Source organism: Polypterus senegalus, chromosome 1, assembly GCF_016835505.1.
Source record: "Polypterus senegalus isolate Bchr_013 chromosome 1, ASM1683550v1, whole genome shotgun sequence".
Lineage (NCBI taxonomy): Eukaryota > Metazoa > Chordata > Cladistia > Polypteriformes > Polypteridae > Polypterus > Polypterus senegalus.
The window spans coordinates 90,755,284-90,772,199 of NC_053154.1; the positions used below are offsets into that span (position 1 = coordinate 90,755,284).

Consider the following 16,916-nt stretch of genomic DNA (forward strand, 5'->3'; position numbering starts at 1 on the left):
CTTACCTTGGATTGTTCTATTTGACATTTTAAACTCTTATTTGTTTTAAATCTTACCTATAAGTCAAAATATTCAGAGAAACTATAAAAAATAATGCAAATGTTTTATTGTGATAAAAGGAATATCATCACAGCCACATCCTTGTTTAAACAAAATGTATAACGATGCAATCCTGCTTTTAAATTTGCAAAATTATAGAGAAGACCTGAATTTTCTATGCCCTCAAGATCAGGAAGTATGCTTGCAATTTCTCAAGAAAAGGCTGCTCCGTCAAAGACCATCCCTGTCATAAAAAGATAACCGTTCTCCCTGCACATATAAAAAGAGTCTGTGGTTTTAGTCGTGGTCAGGGAGGATAAATCCATTGCTGTGCTCTGCACACCCCATTCTGCTTTGCCATGGGGATGAAAGAATTAGCAGTATGGATTGTAAGTCTCTCGGTGGCATGTGCTTTGAGAGTCTCTCTGGAACCAGGTAAGTGACAACAACAGGACAGCAAATGAAACTCATTTATGGCACTTCTGCCAGAGATTCTGCAAGCCAAATGGGCCACATTCATTGCTTAAGTGTGTAATGAGGCACTTGTTGCAATGCATGCTATTTATATTCAATTGAATTAATAGAATATAGAAACAAAAATGCTAAAGTAGGCATTTAATGATTTACCCATACCTGTATTATTTAAATTTTGAATATTTATATGTCTTGTTTCTCGCACTGCAGCAAGAGCTCCCAACCACAACAACAGAATCTGTAGCACCTGGGGAAACAGCCATTTTAAGACCTTTGATGGAGATGTCTACCAGTTTAATAGCACCTGTGACTACAACTTTGCCTCTGACTGTCACAACTCGCTTCCCGAGTTTTCTGTTCACATCCAGCGGGCAGATACAGAGGGCAAACTTCTCATTGAATCTGTGGTGATAACCATCAAAGATTATATCATCTTCTTGACTAAGGACACTGCTGTTGTCAATGAGGAAAAGTAAGTCATTTAAATATTTTATCTGAAAGGGGAAAAGTAAGAGAGATTAAATGTTGCTTCATTACGTCCTTATTTTTATAAAGGTGGTTTTGTTAGAAAAGTGAAATCTAAATAATGCAGAAACAACTTTGTGAAGTCAGTTTGAATCAATTTGGAATCTGCACACAGGCAGCTTATAATTGTACTGAACAGGAAAATGATTCATAATAAATAATAATAATAATACATTTTATTTATGTAGCGCCTTTCCCATGCTCAAGGCAATTACAGAATATAAGAAGAATGGCAGGGTATACAGTATATAGCATTGTACAAACCAGATAAATAAATAAAAAAGACCTGATTAATTTCGGTAGGTAATTCAAGAGTCTGGGCGCTATACAGCTGAAGGCCCTGTCACCCATGGAGTGTAGATTAGAGTGGGGCACAACAAGATTGCCAGAATCAGAGGACCTTAGTTGGTGGGCAGGCACTTAGAGATGGAGAAGGTCACTGATGTAATTTGGTGCAAGGTTATTTAAGGCTTTGTAGGTTATTAGTAGGATTTTATATTTAATTCTGTAAGACACAGGGAGTCAGTGAAGAAGGAGCAGGATGGGTGTGATGTGCTCACTGCTGCTGGTTCGAGTAAGGACTCTTACAGCTGAGTTTTGAATAATCTGGAGCTGTGATATAAGATTAGAAGGGGCACCTGCCAGCAGCAAGTTACAATAATCGATGCGGGATGTGATAAAAGCATGGACAAGTTTCTTAGCATTAGAGAAGGAGAGGATGGAGCGAACACAGGATATGTTATGGAGGTGAAAGTAAGAAAGTTTCTTAATGTGATTTATATGGGCGGAATAAGAAAGGGAGGAATCAAAAATAACACCAAGATTCTTTACAGTAGAGGCAGGTCTGATGAGATCACCGCCAAGATGGACTGGGAAGGAGCTCATTTTATTAAGTTGCATTTTAATCCCAATTTGCAGGAGTTCAGTTTTGTTGCAATTTAATTTTAAAAAGTTCTGCTCCATCCAGGTTTTAATTTCACCAAGGCAAGCTGTGAGCAGAGAAAGCTCTGGGGAAGTTCCACTTTTAACATTGAAGTAGAGTTAAGTATCATCTGCATAAAGATGATAACCTAGTCCATAGCTACATATAATATGGCCAAAGGAAAGCATATAAATAGAGAAGAGAAGAGGGCCGAGGACATAGCCCTGAGGAACTCCTTGTGTGACTGGCGCTGAGCTAGATCTGCTGTTGCCAAGACTAACAAACTCTTGCCTATCAGTCAGATAGGACTTGAACCACTGGGGGGCAGTGCCAGAGATACCCAGCATGTTCTCCATTCTGAACAGTAGAATGTCATGTCTGACAGCGTCAAATGCTGCACTGAGGTCTAATATGTTGGTTTGTCCAGAGTCTGCTGCCATAAGCAAATCATTGGTTACCCATAGCAGAGCAGTTTCACAGCTGTGCCGCGCCCTGAAACCAGAAAGGCTTCCATTTAGTTATTAGAGGTTAAATAATTGGTGAGTTGGAAGGCTACAACACACTCAAGAATTTTTGACAAGTGGGAGTGAGAAATAGGCCGGAAATTGTTAAGACTGTCAGCATCAAGACCAGATTTTCTAACATTGGGGTTACAGAAGCAATTTTAAAAGTGAGTAGTACAAACCCAGTGTCGAGGGATGAGTTTATTATTGTTGTAACAGTCAGGCAGGATTTAAGTATTGTGCAGGGGATGGGGTCCAGTACACAAGTAGTTGGCTTTATTTTACAAAGCAGGTTATTAACAAATACAGATGTGACTAGTGAGAACTTAGAGAAGGAGCTGGATGGAGTGGGAAAACAGGGAGAGATATAAACAGATGATGTATTTATGTTGGTTGAATTATTTAGCTCTTTAATTTTGTTATGGAAAAAGTGGAGGAATTCCTCATAGACTTCAGTATATATGTATCTTCAATATTTTATGTTTTTTTCTGCTTTGTTTTACATCAAGTGCCATATACAGTAGCCCCAAGTTCTTTAGGTAGAGGTCTTGTGTGACGATATATTGGACAAGACCCCCAGTCTAGCTCTTATTAGCCTCACTCTCTTTCTGTATAGAATGTCCTTGTCCTGGGCGGGATTCCCTACTCCATAATGTCACAGGAAAGCATAGCATACCAATTCTTATCTCTTTTACACTTGTACTGGTGAACCTGCCTGTCTTTTTTCCAGATCAACACATGTGCGGAGAGTATCAGCCTCCAGCAGACCCTCAGTTTCCACACTTATTTGTACAAGTTTTAACTCTATGTGTTTTATCATGGGGTCTTTCTCAGTTATGTGCCTACTTGTATATATGTGGGGTGTTTTCTTTGAAATGTGGAGAGAACATGAGATGACACAGTTAGTGACAGAGACCCCTCTCAACCTGGAGTGGTATGACACATCTATGATGAGTCCAGAATGAGCTCTTTCAACATGCATGCTTGATAATGTTCACATATTATATGTTACTATGTTCCTTTCCTTTATTTCTAGCAGGTTATACCTCCATCATAATGACCATAATATTGTTACATGTTAATTTTGCTAAACAAACTTTTGAGTATTTATGTATATAAATATTTACTGTTAATATAGTATAGTGCCTGCAGTGGGCTGGCGCCCTGTCCGGGGTTTGTTTCCTACCTTGCGCCCTGTGTTGGCTGGGATTGGCTCCAGCAGACCCCTATGACCCTGTGGTTAGGATATAGTGGGTTGGATTATGATAGTATAGTGCATTTGTGTAAACACTGGGAGCTCTACTCCAAGGTTTAGCTGAATTGAACTGAATTATTTTTCATTTTTTAGAGTCTCCAATGCATTCTATGGACCTAGACTTTTACTGGAAAGAAGCCACAGCTACACCAAGCTTTTCACTAAGATGGGGCTCATTTTAATGTGGAATGGTGAAGATGCACTTATGGTAAAATAATCTTTTAATAAAGTACTTATTCTGTTTGTTTTGAATGAATTCTAACTGAATACTTTTGTTGTGCTGCTGCTACAGTACTTGCAAACCTTGTTATTTACTAACATTAACTTTTCTAACTTTGAAAAGACAATAATGCAGTCAGCATCAAGAAGACAATGCCAATGGCAGCACATAAACATTAGCAGTTAAATCCTATTTTATAGGCATGTTTATTGATTAAGCCAACCATGGCAAATATTCAAACCTGTCCTGCCGAAATAAACTTTCCTCCCATGTTGGGCCTTAAAGAATGCTTCCAAAAAAAGAAGTATAGAAAAACTTGTGACTGCACACCTAATGTGCATGTGCAATGATCTCATTTACACTCCTTTGATCCCCTTGATCTCCTCTTTGCACTGTAGACTCTTCTAGCTCCCTACAGCTCAACAGATTCTCCTCAATTCATGTAGTGTTGCCTCGACTAGTTTCTTTTATCCTCATGGTGGCCCACTGCCTCAGGCTGTCATTATTATCTCATACCACTAGATCTTTGAATCTACTGTGGTCACAGCACAACTACTTAAGATTTCTCATTGTATTGTCCAACCAACAATCATATAGAAGGATTTGTAAAAGGTCCTCCATTCCTTTCTGGAACAGTGGCTTTCACTGCAGGTATTTAGTGCTACCCCATCCATTGATGCTTATGCTCTCAGCCCACAGCACTGAGCACTCCAGGCAGCTAGCCTTATCTTGTCTGTAGGTACTTAGGGATCTGATTGCTACACTAATAAAGAATCAGCATTAAAGAGCAGTTTTACTTCTTTAGCTTGCAACTTTCTTAAATAAAAAACAGCAGTTCACTAACAAAAAAGAATAAGGATAAAAGTAGATAATAATTGGTTGCTTTTTCCTAACCATGCAAAGTAAAACCAGAATCGTTACATTTTCTTATCATCCTCTAGGTGGAACTGGACACTCAATTCCAAAATCAAACCTGTGGCTTGTGCGGCGATTACAATGGAATTCAAGTGTACAATGAGTTTATTTCAAAAGGTGAGTGCTGGACACAGCCTTCCTTATGAATTATTTTGATAGTATGGTAGGCAGAATGATCTGCAGGAGAAATGCTTGAGATATCATTTCTATAAGTAAGATATTTACTGCGCAAAGAGGTCAGCAGATATTTAAAAATAAAATATCTACAGAAACTGGATTCAGCATAATAATATCTAAAATTTATATTTAAAATATACAGAAAAGAATCAGTGAAGTTACAAAATATTATTACTTTATATATCTGTGCTATGCCCCTAACCCCAATGTTCTGGACAGTTCCTCAGACTGACCATTAACATGCTGTTTCTCTCTAGATGAATCTTTCACCCCAATCCAGTTTGTAAAACGGCAGAGAATTTACAAACCCAATGACAACTGTAAAGATCCAGTTGAAGTGGGTACTGTGGTGGACTGCAGCATGCATGTAAGCATCCAAATTTTTATATCTTTGAGAAAATAAAATGTGGCATTTGGAGCTAATTCATAGGTTTTTATGAGTGTGCAATTTCTGTTTCCATAGAGGGGCAAGTGTGAAATCTTACTGAGTGAGAGTGCTTGGGCAGATTGCCTGAGTCGCGTGGATAAAGAAGTCTTCATTCAAGCTTGCATGAAGGACATTTGCAATTGTCCAAACTCTGCAAGTGATTTCTGCCTCTGTGGTACACTTTCTGAATTATCAAGGCAGTGCTCCCATGCTGGCGGCAAACCTGGGAACTGGAGGAGTGACAGCTTCTGCCGTAAGTGTCTTCTCAAATTTTTGGACATAATGGTAGATGCTAGAACTTCAAGCTTTGTTTCGCAAGTAAAGACCTTAATGCTAAACTCAAATCATTGTCGTATTATCATTCATCAACTTGCTCCAAACTCATATAGTTCTTGTTGATGGTGATCATTTCCTTTGAGTCAAGGACAAGGAAAAAATTTGCAGCACTAACAGATTTCTTTAATTAAAATGATGCATATTTGAAATGCGCAAGCTTTCATTATTCAAACATTGTGTTCCCCCATCTCTCCATCAGGTTCTTTCAGATTCTCTTTTTCAAAGGAGAAACGCTACTCTTAACTAGCATTGTTTTTCCTTATAGATGCTCTTCTTTCCTCTAAACCTATGTAGCCTATTTCTAAGGCCAGCATCAACAGCATTAGTAACATTATGTTTTCTATGCCTCTAGATACTTTGGGCCAAGCGCCAGGGGATAAGCGTTTAACAGTCACATGTCTTAATGCAACGCTTCCACCCAATTCATCTCTCCACTCCCCACCACTTATTCATCGGTGTAGCTTACCTGCATAGTCAATTGCAATCAATTGAAGCTGAATTTCACTTCTTCACACTTAAGTAATCACTCTCCTATTCTTATTCTTTCATCATAATATAACATCCTTATATTATTTTGCTTCTCTCCATCCGTGCTTTATATAAACTACGGTTGCTACAAGTACTACCTGTATATACCTCCACAATAACAACGAGGTCTGTGTTCCTGAAAGAATTTTGGTCTTAGGCTTATTCTCAAGTCTTCAATTCTTCAGTGTGACCAATTATCGACTGTTGTATTTGACTGTTTATTTGGTGCATACTTTGTTACTGACCAAGACTACACCTCCTCTTTCCTTCACTTCAAAGTAAGCCTCCCACCTTTGTTACTCACCGAAACTGCATTATGACAGTACCATTTTACACCTCACTTCAACATAAGCCTCTCAATAACAATAAAATGAAAAGGCACATACAGCCTAGCTGCAGCCAGCAGAAACAGTGTTGCCGGCCTACATACTCACACCAATGCACAGAAGCAGAAACATCTACATCACACCAGACCAACCAGTACAGGCAAGATGCCTTAGAACAACAAAGACAACATATGACAAACCACAGAGTAACATTATCCGAAGATCAGCAGCAACAAGTCTTGCACCTAGACAGTGATCGAAAAACAAATTAAACACACAACCTTTCTGAAGAGCAGTGGCAAACTGTCAGACAACAAGAAATATTACGATGGAAAAACTTCAGGGATTCCATGACAGTGACAACTCAAAACAAGATATTTCCTTTATATTACGGCATATGCATTTCCCCATTCATTTAGCATCAAGTCATAATGACAAACATTTAATACCATATGAGTTTATTTGCTGGCCCAGTATTTACCCATGGCCAGTTGTACACAACATTTTCCAGAGTTACATCGAAACCTGGGTTAAACATACACGTACTTGCGGGTTACACACAGAGGATTATTTTCGACAATTATTATAGATGTTGGTATACTACATTACCTGACGGCCACACTTCACACCTACTGACTTACATGTGCCTTGCATTTCCCGTCTTATCCAATGTGTTCTGTTAACCTGTTCATGTTACACTTTATATTGTAAATATTCATGCTGTTATAAGTGACTATAGTAATATCCCATACTAATCATGTGACTATTCTAATATTGAGTCCTCTCAGAAGTCACTACTTATCAAAATAATCTCCTTTCTTACTGCAAAGTGTGATATTCTTCTTGCCCTCATCATCATTTCATTAACGCTTTTATTATTACAAAATTACAAAGCGCAATTTGCTAGTTTATTATAATTCAGCTTTAGTCTGTTATATGTAAACATGTTTGTTAACTAACTGTAGCTCTTTCAATGCCCACAATTTGTAAATGTTGCTTCAAGGAAGTTGTAGAGTATTTTTCTTTTCTCACTTTCATTGGTATTTTTGTTTTAGCCAAGAAGTGTCCATTCAACATGATTTATGAAGAGAGCCGTTCTCCATGTTTGGATACCTGTTTTAATCAGGATGCCAGCAAACTGTGTAAAGAACATGATATGGACGGCTGCTTTTGCCCCCCAGGTATCTATTTAAATTCTGTGCTATGTATGGAGTCTTCCATATGGCTGCTGGCCCAGCTCAGTCACTATCATAGTTATTACCCTCTTGCTCTTTAAATATATATGTGCCATGTAAAATAAAAGGAAAATGTTGGGGTCAATAATGAAACATTATGGTTCAAAATTTTCTCAAGAATGTTGGTATAAAAGAATAATGCTCAGTTTGATCTAAATGGCCCACCTTCCTGATCTGGACTAAACAGTTTTGATTCTTGATGGTTGGATAGATGGATGGGTGTACTGAGTTGGCTTTTTTAGGTACACATTCCCTTCCTATTTAATTTAGTTCTTATATGTGCAGTGCTGCTTAAACACAAACTAATAGATAATGTGTGTATAACACAGGGGGAAAATTGTCAAAACTGCCGATTTAAAATGCTTTGAATACCAGAAGTCATTGGCTAACATGAGTGTATCAAGAATAGAACAGTGTTATGGGTGTATTGAGATTTGGATACCTTCTAGAAAATATAAAGCCAACAGTGGTCTAGTGATTGGAAGCAGACTAGTAAAGAAGAGTACTAACAGAGGCTGGCAAATTTTATGCAATCGTCTTAAACCAAAGACTTATCAAAATGCATAACTTGTCATTCTTTGTCAAGAATGGAGTATGGCAGATCTTCCTATTAAGTTCTACTCCAATTAGAGGAATAACAAAGCAATGTGGGTTTAGTAGGCTGAGGAACAAAAACCACTCAGCAGTTTTTCCCTTTTTTCCTAAGTTATAAGTGTTCATTTGATCATTTTCTCTGAATGAAAGAAAATAATATGATGAAAAGCACATGTCAGGTGTCAACAAGGAAGACTGGTAGGGGTACTGTAATGGTGTAGGTTGACATTTCATTTCAGACATTAGGTCTTTTGATACAAGGAGACAAACATATGATTATCATGGTAGATCTGTATATTTTTGCAATATCAGATGAATCTTTCTCTGGTGGAAGTGTTCGTGCTGTTTGTGCAGATTAGCATTTTCAGTTGAAATGTCATAAATCTAGGAAACACTCACAACAATTTCATAAACATGAGTGATAATCGTCTGCATCAAGGAGACCATTCAAGACATAAAAAAAAAAAGCAAAATGCATTAACAGGAATAGAAGTGCACAATTAGAATTAACTAATGACACTGCATTGATCTAGTGGCAATAAGAACGAAATACAGTCTCCAGGGTTCTTTAGCAATGCTAATTAAAGCAAGTGAAATCTGCAGTCTAATTAGAGGTCTCACCTCTCCTCCATGTAAAACCAACAAAATATATAATTATATAATTCACATGAGATAAGGGGAACATAAATAAACTAATTGATTAACTACAAGAAAAAAAAATTGGTAAAAATTGGAAAACAACATCCATCCATTTTCCAACCCGCTGAATCTGAACACAGGGTCACAGGAGCCAATCCCAGCCAACAAGGCAGGAACCAATCCTGGGTAGGGTGCCAACCCACCACAGAACACACACAAACACCAAGCCCAATTTAGAATCACCAATCCACCTAACCGGCATGTCTTTGGACTGTGGGAGGAAACCCAAGCAGACAAGGGGAGAACATGCAAACTCCATGCAGGGAGGACCCGGAAAGCGAACCCAGGTTTCCTAGCTGCGAGGCAGCAGCACTACCACTGTGCCACCGTGCTGTAAATTAAATTAAGTAAAATTAAAACTCAAACACAACATCTTAAGAAAAACAAAAAAAAACAACAAAATGCATGAGCAACAACAAACAAAACCCTAAACAAACTGTAACAATCCAAGACACATTATAAAGGAAGGGTACAGTGCAGTTCTTGAGATCATCATTCATTTATTCTAGGATTAGAGCAAATATGGATTAGGTAACTTGCTTGCAGCCACATAGTGTATGGGAGGTAGTTTCTGTAAAAATCATTTGCAAATTCATTTTCAAAGTCTACAAGCAAGAATACTGCAAAAATCAAACAAAATTTGAGATAACAGTACAGTAGAGTCTCACTTATCCTACCTTTGCTTATTCAACATTCCGTATTATCTGACGTCCCACCGCAAAAAAAAAAAGCATCAATCGGCAACAAGAACTGCAAGTTGCGAGCGTGAGCGTAGTCTATTTTTTGTTGCTCCCGACTCTACTGCAGCTAATTACAGTGGAACCTTGGTTTGCGAGCATAATTCGTTCTGGAAATGTGCACGCAGTCCAAAGCACTCGTACAGTATATCAATGCGAATTTCCCCATAAGAAATAATGGAAACTCAGATGATTCATTCCACAACCCAAAACTATTCATATAAAAATAATTAATACATAATATAAAGTAAAAATAAATAAAGCAAATTAACCTGCACTTTACCTTTGAAAAGAATCATGGCTGGTGTCAGTGATTTTCTAAACTCTTGTGGGATTCCACCCAACTGGTTGACACGAGGAAGAGCATCCCAAAGCAATTGCAGTCTCCTAGCGCGGTAGCAGTTCGCCATAAAGGCCAATCCAAAAAGATTGTGGACATGCTATAAGCGCCAGCCATCGGTGGGTGATACAAGGAACATTATAAATGCGCAGGGCACAGTGTTACTTTCCTCCCGACCCTGCCTGACTGCTGTGTCTGTGTATAGGAGAATGGCAGATCCCGCTAAAATAAATTACCGCGCTGTTGCTGTTTCAAGCTGAATTAAGCTGGTGTTGCTAAAAGTACTGAGACTCAGCTTTGAGTTTTCGGGTGCAAGACGGGGACTCGCACGTCACAGCACAAACACACACACACGCAGTCACAATGCTGTAGTAAACAGTATACGCTCGTACGGATGTTGACTATATGAGTGACGGAGTTAAGGCTCTAGAAACTGCAATTAATTACATTGAGCAACAAGAAGAAGCTACAGGAATCGACATAATGATGCTGTAAAGATGGCGAGACTTGACAGCGAAGAAACGGCACTCGTCAGGAATGCAGACTACAATCAAAAATGTCTTTAAATCATCACAGGACTGAACTTTTTAAGTACAGTACATACTGTATTTAATTACAGACAATTCTGTAACTGTAAGTTCATTTTTCAGTTAATTTATTCTGTTGTTTTGTTGTAAAACATGATTATTAGGTTCATAATGTGTAAAATTATAACATAGTTTGACATTTAATAGGCTTTTTCTTAACACCTGCCATTATCTAACATTTTCACTTATCCGACATTCTGCCGGCCCGGTTATGTCGGATAAGTGAGACTCTACTGTATTTGCAGTTCTATTTTCAGCCTGAACAGCAATGAAGCTGCAAAAATGGAAAGTAAAACTCAAATACAGTATGCACTGGTACCACCTGCTGCTCACTGAATCTTCATTTTCCAATGTGTATTTTGATTTTCAAATTCTCAACATGAAAATAGCACGGGTCATGAAGCAGGGCTTTGACCTTGATTTCCCAGAATTCTCTGTCCTTCTTGCTTCCGCAGTATATTGACTTTGATTGATAGATTGCTTGTCAGTTCTACTTTGATTTAGTCATGCGATTTTGATCTTTTCATCTCCATACTGCGAACTTCGCAGCGAAAATATCTCACAAAATCAGAAGACCAAGCATAATTGTAATTCTGAAGTATTTCATGTGCTATTTAATTACATTATTTAACACGGCAACAATTAGCATTTATTACCTCATAATTTACATTTATTTACAATAAAGTGGAAACGGGGCACATTGTTGAAAAGTTGAAAGTCTCATTAACACTAGAATTACCAGAGCCTACAAAAAAACTTGTAGATCCGTCCCACCTTAAATCCCTTCGCACCACTCCATCAGCATCTTTTGTCCTATAAATGTGTCGATAAGCAGCAAGCAGCCTACTATGACATCCTCCCACCGCCGCACAGTTTTCTCAGCTCAAGACAGTTTACCGGCGTGTCAGTTTATTAGAGTTGTAAAGAGTGAGTCAAGCAAAATGACATCTTTTATAAATACTATATGGTTATTTGGAACACATGTATTTCATGTGTGTTCCATGTCTACAACAATCTATGTAAACACATTGTTAAAACAGAAACGTTTTTCATATTTTAGTAATAACTGACAAAATGTAGACATGAAGTGTTTAATGTGTGAAGCCTGAAGTCCAAATATCAAATAAACACTTTTCACAAAAGATATCAATATAACAGAACAAGTGCGCTTCTACTCAAGAATATAACTGCAGAAAAAGAACCCGCGTTAGGGTGCAACATTCACACCCCTTTGATGCGATCATTTCACAGGTTTGACCCCGGACGAGTCCGTTTTGAGAAGTGAGCTGCTCTTATTCATACTATTTTTGAATAAAAACATACATTTGACTTGAGTCTGTAACAGCCACTGTAAATTTATGATACTTGTAAAAGTTAGCTTTTTTTTAATTCAGTTTTATTCTCTCAGTCGCGTTCACGATCCCACCCCCCTTCCCCATCTGACAGTGCTGTTTTCACATAAAGACGTGCTATAACAGAGGTGAACTGAGATGATGATGACGGTTCTATTTCGGAGAAAAAATGCACGTCGCACTTTGTATATGTGCACGGGAAGCTCTGCAGTCTACTTGTGACTTTACGCTGTAAGAAGTAAGTAAATAAATCAGGATAAATAGGTAAATAACATTCGATCTGGCTCTTATATACAAAGTCCAGCGACGGAAGCTTCCATCTTCAGCTATTGACTCTTCAGTAGGCAAGCGACTCTCTACTCTAGTGTTTAGATCTAGACGTTGCATATGCCCAAAAAAGAAGTCTAACTACATTCTTGTACCATTGCTTGCGAACTGAAGTGTCAGCGTGCACTTTTCGTGGCATTACACATGTATTTTTTGAGCATGCCCGTGTCGATCAAACACAGGAAGCTCTGCAGTTTACTTGTGACTTTTTTCTGTTGGAAGTAAGTAAATAAATCAAAGTAAATAACATTCAATCTGGCTTTTATGTAAGTAACATTTAAATGTTATTGTTTTGGGCACATACACCATGCAGATCTAAACACTAGCGTGGAGAGTCGCTCGAAGAGTCAATAGCTGAAGGTGGAAGATGCCGTCGCTGTACTTTGTATATAAGAGCCAGATCTCTAGGCTCTGGCAACTTTTAGCTTGTAGTACTGAGTTTAAAACGAGCAAAGGTGTATGAATAAGCATGTGGTATCATAATAAACATTTCAATTGGTTTTAATGTCTATTTTGTGTTTTATTGTCTTAAAGCTAATCTTCTTATGTTGTTTTATATTTATATTTTTCTCCAAAAGGAAAAATATTTTACTTTTGTAAATTGTTCAGGGAATACATTGTACCATGAAGCCTGTACAGGAATTTGTAATATATGTGAATTAAGAGTATTGTCTCATACATAACAATGATAACTCTTGGGGAATGTGTGCATTGGGATTGTGCAAGTTGCTGAGTGACAAAAATGCACTTTGCCTCAGTTGGCATCATTCCACACACTGGCCCTGTTCAAGGACACAGAAAGCAGAATTTTTTAGAACTGATCCTGCTCCTTATTGGAGATGGGTCCAGTTGCAGACCTTTAGTAGCTCTGCTGGACAGCCAACTGGATTGCAGGTTTTTGTCGTTTGGTTCAGTTGACTTGAGTCAGATAACCCTCCCCCAACCTTAATCTTAACCAGGTACTATCACTGATGAGTAATATAAAACAACAAACTCCTCAATGGATTGGAGTTCTGAAGGTCTGCAGCTAGATTCTGTTGGGGGCCTTATTCACTAGTCCATGCTCCCAGCCATCAGTCAGTTCAGTTTTTTTAAATATTGATTTGCAAAGTATTTTTGTTTGGGAATCAAAATATTAAAAAATACAGATTGAAGTATTAATTAATTTTTTGGATTAAAATACCAACAGAAAAAAGGTAATGTCACCATGCTTCTATTTGCTGTTGTTCTTGTACGCATCCAAAATGGCCGATGTTGACTTTTGAATGACTTTCAAGTGCTCAATTTGTCTGTATTTGTATGTTTTAGGAATGGTTGTGGATGATCTTTCAAATACTGGTTGCATACCAGCCACAGAGTGCAAATGCTCACTGCATGATACATATTTCAAACCAGGAGAGATCGTCAAGCAGGAGTGTGAGGAATGGTGAGCATTTGTAACATTTTCTTTCACATTTGCTTGAATCAATGAGGCTTCAGAAAATGTGACAAATAACATTTCATACTCAGAATGCTGGACCCTTTTACATTCTTCTAAAGTGGATCATTTATATGTTTCAAAATATGTGTGAAGTATTAAGTGCATTGTTGGTCAAAATACCACCAAAGAGCAAAACTAACTTAAAATGAAATATTGAAAAAGCATTAATGACAGACTGGAATTCAAAACATGTTTCAAACAAAGCCTGAGGCAAGAGTGATGGCATGCTTGCCTTAGAAGATGAGCCATTAAGCATGAGTTATAAACTCAGGTTGAGGTTATGTGGAGTGAGCACTTTTGTGTAAATGTCTTAAACACTCAGAGTCTATTGCTTATGTACCAACAGCCTGTGCAACTCTGGCAAATGGATGTGTAAGAACCTGCCATGTTCTGCAACCTGCTCTGTGGAAGGTGGAACCTATATCACCACCTTTGATGGGAAGTCCTATACTTTCCATGGCAACTGCTACTACATCTTGACAAAGGTAATATAAAATACACTCTGGGTCTTCGCCTCAGAATAGTAATGCAATCAGCTCGTCAAAAGAGGCACTTCATGGAAATTGTATTTTAAGATTCACTCAAAATTTGCATTATTTAGAAATATTTCACAACATTTTTGAATCAGATTCCATCTTTGTGTAAGTAACTATACTGAAACAGTTAGTTCTTTAAAGCGTAACAGCGGTATATTTCTTTATAGGTGCTTTATAGGTGGTGTATATGGAGTAAATTAGAGGATTAATCAAAGGCTTTACTTTCAAATTAGCAAAAAACAACTCTCTGTCTTATCAGTTGTCATCTTGTAAAGTTACAGAATGTATAAATCATTAAAGAACTATTACAAACAAAGTAAAAAAAATAATAATAATGATAACTTTTCTTTCCAGTCAAATAGTTTACTTGTTTCTGGATTAGGAGCTCTTGGGGTCAGTATTTACATACTCACATGTAGATTCCTCATAATTTTTTGGTTTATCGTTAATTTTTCTCACATATCTGATGATAGCATTGACTTCTTCGTAATGGTTCCAGGAATGTATGCATGTTGCAGCACTGTCACAGTGCATGTGTTGTTATTTTATTGAAGAAGGGGGACAAATGCTTGTCTTCCGTCAATAAATAAACAAATGAGATTAAGAACATTAGGTTTACAATTTCTCCAGGATGAGTTCAATATATCTTATGGTTTCTGAATTCATCAAGTATTTCCTCTTTCTGTCACTCAACCTCAAAAAATAAATGACTAAGATATACATTTTTCATTAACAGAGTTGCATATAGGTCACTCCTATCTATCTATCTATCTATCTATCTATCTATCTATCTATCTATCTATCTATCTATCTATCTATCTATCTATCTATCTATCTATCTATCTATCTATCTATCTATCTATCTATCTATCTATCATAGGTGGCACTCTCCCTTTAAATCTTTTTCTTTTTCTATTGACACTAGCATCGTTCCTCCACCAGTGAGGCCTTGTTCTACTCTTCTCTTGATTCCAAACTCATCCAAGCCTCATGCACAAAGTGATTCTAAAGGAATGATATGTTTTTATTTGGTATTTACCCCATGTAATGTGTAATGGTGGTTGAGAAAAACGTCATGCTTTTGTGGAGCAAGGACTTCTGAAAGTTGTCACACAAACAGGAAGCCCACTCGCTTTTGAATTGAAGGGAAGTCCCTTGACCGATGAATAGGGTATATGTAAAGTCCTTCAATTCAAAACTGCCACCCTGCATAAATGGGCTTCCTGTTTGTGGACTACTTTCATTTTTCAGAGTTATTTATCAATATTTTAGCAAAAAATGCATGTGTTGTACATGTTGTGAGCATACGACTGGATGACTTGACATGTGGATTATGCAACAAAAGAAAAATATGAGACTTTTTTTATGGAATTTGTGATATTTTTTGCTGTTGTCAAGCAGTGCTCTCTATTGGGGCCTGTTTTATTCAAAACTTTGCTATGTCCTTTATCCACGAAAACATGAAATATTTTTTTTAAGACACCACTACAAACTATATGGGTTACGTAATATATTAAAAGATATAATTTTTAAGTGGAGCATTCCTTTAAACCCACTCACAAGGTCGGTTCTAAAGTAAGCAATGACACTTCTTTGACATTGTCTTCTTTGGACATCAGGAAAGATCTCCGCCTAGAAGATTATAGTATCCTTGCACCCTAAAGCCACAGTAACCCTTAGACTTTCAGATCTTCACAGTACCTTCCTGGTTGTCCATTTCCTTAAAGTAATTCATTTTTGCATGTCAGAAACCATGTGCTGACTATAATGTTTGTGCATAACAGTACCAACTTCCTAAACATTGCTCCCCTATAAAATTAGGGCCGCTACTTGTCAGCTTGACAATGCTCTCTGATACCATCCTTCTATCATCTCAAGTAGTATTGTAGGTTCTATAAAATTTGCCATGACACAACAGAGATTGTCTGCATATTTACTTTTAATATGGTACAATCAATAGAAGGCAAAAATGCAATAAAATAGACTTTGCATATTTACAATTAAAATATACACAAGTAAAGTGGTGAAGGTGAACAGTGAGAAACTGTGGCCTGAACTTGTTGTTACTGTTACAGTATACTGTTGTGGTTTTAAATTTGTCTGCTACTGACAGTGATATCCCACAACACCTTTGAGGCTTCAGACTGGATAAAGAGTTAAATAATTAATAATAGTTAAACTTTAAATTTAAACTATGGAATGATAAAATAAAATAACCTAGATCTCTTTAAGAGCTACCATTTTATCTATAACTGCTTCTAAAAGAATTGGGGTTGAAGCATGCTGGCTGCCTCACACCGCAATGACCTTTTCACTTTGCAGCCCCATGTTCAACAACAATGGAAACTTTTTCTTTCTTTCTTTCTTTCTTTCTTTCTTTCT

The 16,916-nt window shown here is 37.4% G+C and overlaps 1 protein-coding gene across 1 annotated transcript in view; it reads left to right on the plus strand.

The window, feature by feature from the left end:
• Nucleotides 1-398: 398 nt before the first annotated feature.
• The window catches only part of LOC120526161 (mucin-2-like), a 120,002-nt gene continuing 103,484 nt past the window's right edge, over nt 399-16,916 (plus strand). Inside the window, exons 1-9 of the mRNA XM_039749211.1 lie at nt 399-474; nt 724-985; nt 3,812-3,926; nt 4,880-4,970; nt 5,288-5,397; nt 5,494-5,710; nt 7,703-7,828; nt 13,827-13,944; nt 14,345-14,483. Of these exons, the coding sequence (XP_039605145.1) occupies nt 399-474; nt 724-985; nt 3,812-3,926; nt 4,880-4,970; nt 5,288-5,397; nt 5,494-5,710; nt 7,703-7,828; nt 13,827-13,944; nt 14,345-14,483 (1,254 nt within the window). The remainder of the gene's footprint in view (nt 475-723; nt 986-3,811; nt 3,927-4,879; nt 4,971-5,287; nt 5,398-5,493; nt 5,711-7,702; nt 7,829-13,826; nt 13,945-14,344; nt 14,484-16,916) is intronic.